The sequence below is a fragment of the Pan troglodytes genome, chromosome 16, assembly GCF_028858775.2.
Source record: "Pan troglodytes isolate AG18354 chromosome 16, NHGRI_mPanTro3-v2.0_pri, whole genome shotgun sequence".
NCBI lineage: Eukaryota > Metazoa > Chordata > Mammalia > Primates > Hominidae > Pan > Pan troglodytes.
This window is the reverse complement of record NC_072414.2, coordinates 82288727-82294765: the sequence shown is the minus strand read 5'-3', so window position 1 is coordinate 82294765 and position 6039 is coordinate 82288727. Positions and strand designations below refer to the sequence as shown.

At 40.0% G+C, this 6039-nt stretch overlaps 1 protein-coding gene across 2 annotated transcripts in view; it reads right to left on the bottom strand.

Moving 5' to 3' along the window:
- Positions 1-424: 424 nt before the first annotated feature.
- Positions 425-6039, bottom strand: part of IQGAP1 (IQ motif containing GTPase activating protein 1) — a 114093-nt gene continuing 108478 nt past the window's right edge. For both annotated transcript variants that reach the window (XM_523157.8, XM_016927429.4), the window contains 2 exons: positions 5345-5453; positions 425-2667 (listed from right to left, as the gene is read on the bottom strand). In XM_523157.8, coding sequence (XP_523157.3) covers positions 2554-2667; positions 5345-5453 — 223 coding nt within the window. In that variant the 3' untranslated portion in view covers positions 425-2553. The remainder of the gene's footprint in view (positions 2668-5344; positions 5454-6039) is intronic.

Here is a 6039-nt window from a genome sequence, read left to right as displayed (position 1 = left end):
AACATCCCCTAGTCTTTTCTGGTGACTTGCATGTAACATAGGAACCCCCTAAGGGGCACAGTCTATGTGCTCAACAACAGTATGCTGGTCAAAAAAGGTTAAATGCTGTTGCAATTTTAAACTTTCCACCGTTCATCAATCAGAATTAAGTGACATATAATGTTTGCTTCCCGCAACACCCTTCTTTTTATGGTGAAGATAACTTAAGCATATTCATTAAAAAGGCTAAAGTCACACATTCACACATTAAAAGTCACTTTGAGACATTCTCACTTTGAGACATTCAGTGATCTGATGGTGGACTTACGTTTTCTCCTTTAAAAGGAAGGGGTTGTCTGTTGTTGTGATTTTAACTGCTACATCTCACTCTAGTCAAGGTGTTTAGCAGGAACTGTTAACAATGAAACTGAGAAAAACACAAACATGAACAAATGACCTTTTATTTCATACAGAGATACAAAGGCAACTGTGTGCAGCAACAATCTGATGGGCAGTCCAAACTCTTGGGAGGAAGTAAATTCATGGTAAATGTCATGATGGCTGGTCGAGGAGAAGGTCAAAGGAGAGAGAGGAGACAGAGAATGCTACAGCTAATAAATAACAGTAATGAGAACTGTGTGGTTTCAACGCCATGAGTTTGTTGGGGCATCCTCTATGCTACTAAAGCCACAATTCTATATCATCATCATCAACATTCTTGAAGCGCATTTTACACTATTCTGCATTAGCAATTGTGTTGAGGGAACTATAAACCTTAAAATTACTGACACATTTTATTAAAGGAGCTGTAAACTCTGCTCATTATTGCCTGTCTTGGATGTGGCCTTTGGGATTCATAGCCTCTTTTAAGGAAACAGGGTTGACACACTTTGGTTGGTCCCAGTTTTTGAGGCAATGCTAGTTGTAATAGCATCATCTTTTAATCTGAGGAAAATGTTTATTTTAAAAAACCTGTCTTCCAAAATACAACAAAAAACAAGGTCTGGGTAGTGGCGAATCCTTCCATGGCACTCCATGCCTCCCTGTGGGCTGTAACCATGCACCTGAGTAAAGAGTCTCATAAAAATACTTCTCCAATGCATTTATAATAGGGACACACTACATAGTTTGTTATTCATTAAAGCAGTTTATTGGCTTAATGTACATCAGTGAATTTTTAAATGCTAAAAATTTATGATAAAAGAATACCGAATCAAAACATCAAAGAAAGAAAATAGAGGCTCAGCAGCATGATTTCAATATATTTTCCTGGAAAAAGTTTTTTTTTTTTTTTTTAAAGTGTATGACTTTTTATCCAAGAACAAAAGCTTTCTAAATGCAATGTTTAGACTTTTTTTTTTAAACTAAGCCCAGAAAACTGGGGCTCATAAAATAAAGGCACAATGTGGGCAGCAAGAGAAAAAAGGAGAAAAAAATGGGAAAAAAATTGGTTTTAATCTCACGTGTAACATAGGTTGGCTGGTTTTGTTTTTGTTTTAGACAATTTAAGGCAGAATTATCTCCCTGCAACACTGCAGATAAATCCTAGTGTTTTAGCTATAAGTTTCAAGAGTTCAGATATACAGATAAACCAATTTAAAAAAAGCTTTTATTCTAAGGCTTTTGATGCATTATATAAATCTTTAAAATTCCTATCACCCACATTTTAAGACATACATCTATACTTTAATAAGGCACTCTTAAGATATAAAACAGTTTTAAAAACAATGACATTCTACATTAGGGCTAACCCATTCCTCTGCCATAGGGATGGAGTGAATTGTCTCTCTGAATCAAGTCAATCTCTGTGCACCAACACAAACAGGCAGGTGCCTTGACCCATTCTGAATTTATCTGAGTAGCTGAATTTTAGCAATGGGAATCTCCCATCCACTAGTTGGGGAGTTACACAAACAGAATTGCCCAAGTTTGATAATGAAATTTAAAAACATTATCTCCTTTTTTCTAGAAATGCTTCCTTTGAACATGACTGTTACTTCCATTAGCTCCTGTCCATAAAGAAAAACACAATGGAAGATAACCAATGATTCCCCATATCCTTCAGTTTTCCTGATGGGACAGAAATATAAAGGAACTTTATTTTTAAATGACAACCTAATAACTGTTAATAACATGACATTTTAGTTGTGTGTCTTGTATGTATTTATATGTCATTGGTGCTAATAGCTTCCACTTCTAAATGACACACATTTGAATCCTACCATCCCTATTGCTAATTAAACAAACACCAAAGCTTACAATATAGTAACGCAACCTCTAAGACTGTAACAACACAGAGAAATTTTAGTGGAGTTTCCACTCTTTCCTAAGTAATGGAAGAAAATGAAGAAACCAGAAAGGTCAGACTAAGCCTGAAACACAATTTCACTATGAAAAAAGGGTAACAAATGTCCCATCAGAGCGAGAGGAGTTAAAAATGTGGCATCGGGAGTGTATCAGATTGAGGCGCTGTTGTTGGCTAGGTCTTTGCTTCCAATGAGTAAAGAAGGACCTAGAAAGGAGCTGTGAGGTGCTTCTTTCCTTCATCCTTCTGGGCTGGCAGCAAACGATCAATTACTTCCCGTAGAACTTTTTGTTGAGAAGGAAGATCAGGAGGTTGACATTTACTTTAGCTCTATCAAATAATTTCATGACTGCAACTCCTTCATACTGTAGCTGCAGCAGGTCCTATTAACAAAACAAAACACAACAAAACAAAACATTTTGACAGTTAATCAAGTCTGTGGAACAAGGAAAAAGGACACAATGTAGGGAGGGATCCAGATGGACTGAGGCCTGCCTTGTGTGCCAGATGTGAACTGGGGCGAAAGAAAAGTTCCACGCTAGGCAGCTACCCACTGCACAACCAGCCTGAGAGCTGGAGCAATAGGGCACATTGGCCAAGGGAGGCTTCTGGTTGATTTGGAGTTAGGAAGTCATGTTGTTCATATCAAAATTCATCATACATGGAAAGAAAAAGAAACATGTTCAATTGCCACACACATCTAAGCTTTTTATTTCAGAAGTCACAATGACATTTTCCCATTTCATCCATGTTATGGGTCACTAGTTTTAATAAATCTGGAAAAGGTGAAGCATTTAAACCTATGATGAAATATACTAAGCACGGGGAAATGAGATAAGGCTAGTAATGTCACCTTAATACTATCTGCTAGATTCTTAATTTCTATTCCACATGAGAACATACTTTCTGTCCCGAAGGCAAGGGGAAAAGAGAGAACTTGATGTTTTATTAGGTGTCTGCCATGTGCTTGGCATTGTGTAAGCACATTACATAGTATCTTTTAAAGTCCTCACAAAAATTTTTATGAGGTGCGATTATTCTAACTTTAAAGATGAGCTACTGAGACTCAGAGATGTTAAATGACTTGCACAACAGGACAGAGATGGAGGCGGTAAATCCAGATCTGACTGCAATGCTCCCGCTTTTCCTGCTACTTTCACCATTGTCCTGAACAAGTTTAAGAAATCTGAGTGGTCTCACTTCTGAACTTTAGAAGAGTGGTGATGAGAAAGCAAGGGTCAAAAGGCTTGAAAGGACCCCACAAGGCCGGGTGTGGTGGCTCACGCCTGTCATCCCAGCACTTTGGGAGGCCGAGGCAGGCGAATCACGAAGTCAGGAGTTAGAGACCAGCCTGGCCAACATGGTGAAACCCTGTTTCTACTAAAAATACAAAAATTAGCTGGGCGTTGGGCGTGGTGGTGCACGCCTATATTCTCAGCTACTCAGGAGGCTGAGGCAGGAGAATCACTTGAACCCGGGAGGCGGAGGTTGCAGTGAGCCGAGATTGTGCCATTGCACTGCAGCTTGGGCAATAAGAGCGAAACTGTCTAAAAACAAAAAAAAAAAAAAAAAAAAAAAAAAAAAATTAGCCGGGCGTGATGGTGTGTGCCTGTAATCCCAGCCACTCAGGAGGCTGAGGCAGGAGAATCACTTGAACCCATGAGGTGGAGGTTGCAGTGAATGGAGAACACGCCACTACACTCCAGTCTGGGAGACAGGGCGAGACTCTGCCCCCCCCCTCCAAAAAAAGAAAGGACCCCACAAGTTCAATTATCTGTTGGAAAAATCCTAGCAGCTCCATGAGGGCTGCTGGGACCTGTGCCTAACAGAATACCCCACACCTGGCAGTTACCCCACATTTAATGAATTTGTACATAAATTAATAAATTACCACAGGCAGACTGGTTGGCCTAACATGATTTGGTTAAAAAATTTAAAAATAAAAATACGTTGTGATAACTCCACGTAAATAAAAAATTTTAAATTAAAAAAATAATTTGGTGAAACTGAGGGAATAAGAGGTTCCTTTTCTTTTTTTTTTTTGATGGAAGTACTTTAGTTAGCTGTGTGCATCACAAAATCATTTCACATTTGTTTAGCTAACATGTTTTAATGGTCTACCGGTCATTGAGAAGGAAACGAAGATGACTAAGAAATGCTACCTGTCCTTAAGGAGTTTATGGCTTTAGCGGGGAGAGGGGAAGTAAGTCAACACCTACTGTAAACAGAGGATGTCTGCAAGGGCTACAGAAGCGAAGGGGAAACCACCTATTATGGCTTGGCTGGGGGAGGCACACCCATGGAAGTACTCCATGGAGGAACAAAAGGGGTGGGGTTGGGAGGCAGGGGAGGGGAGGGAGGGCAGCATGAGCAGAAGCCCAAATGTACATTCACAGGAAGGCACCTGCCCGGGCTGGCAGGGCATGGCTGTGTGAAGCAGTGCAAGAAAGGAGAGAGAAGCAGACTAACCGGTGCCACACACACAAAGCTAAAGGAGTCTGGATGTCACCTAGGAATCCTCTCGATGCCCTGTTATTTTTTAACGCGTAAAAATCAGATATTTCAAAATAAAACTTAGGAATCTTTATGTTACAAAAATGAATTACTCCCGAGTTCTTTTTGGATTTAAGATAGAATTCAGTTTACAAACATAAACTTTACACACACCTTGTCAGAATGCATCTAACTTTTAAGTACCTATATCAAATCAAAATGACAAAAAAGATTTCAAGCTACTGAGTGGGCTTAGAATTCTGCAGTGTCAGCATGTGTACTTCTGCATTTTGTTCAAGTCCAAGGTGTCAGCTCGATTTAGTGGCAGCACTAAGTGGAAGCTTCAGCTAAATGTTTTCTGAAGATTGACATCTGCAAAAGCTCTCCAGAGCGCACACACCAAACCAGACATGCTGAAACCCTCAGCTTCTTTCCCCCCAGTGTGGAGCCTAGCTCACTGCTGAATGTAGACAGTTTTCCTCAGATGAGTCTCCTCTTTATCTATTTCTCCTACTTGGACAAGAATCTCATCCAGAAAGTTTTTGGTTCCTGCTGGTGCATACCCACCTGATAATGTAACATAAAAGTCTCCATTTGAACTCCCATGAATTTGGCTTTCACTTCGAAGTCTCCAACTTCTTCTGTTGGACTGATTTCAAATATAACATTTTTAAACCTGTTGAAAGATAACATCGTAAGGGTGTGGTTTTTATATTCTCATATAAAAATATTCTGTGAAATGGGGAAAGGAGATGAACCAAGTCTTCAAGAGTGAAAAGGGCTGCAGAAAATACAGGTCAAAAGTACTTCTGCAGCTGAAGCAGCACAGATTGCCAAGTCCAAGTACCATCTGCTCTGGGACTTGGAGAGAGGAATGGCAACCTCTCTCTGCCTGCAGCACTTACATCCTATCAAAGAGGAACCACTGAGGAGTTCCACAAGTGGCGTGTGAAGGGATGACATCATAGGAATTCTCTTCACTTCCACATGGCCAAAAAGGAAACCTAATGATAAAAGGAGAAAACGGAGGACACTGGGGAAGGAGAGGGTGTGCGTGTTTGAATACATGCATGTTTGAGGACTGGGAGAAGTAAATAAACAAAAGGGGGCCCGTATAAAAAGCACCAAGGGAGGAGGTTTTCTAGGAAGAGTGGGTGCTGTGTATATAAGCACACTCAGTACTACCAAAGATCAATTGTTATTATTAAACGTATTTAAGTTATCGCTCATTCACAACATGTTACGTGCCAGGAAATTTTGGG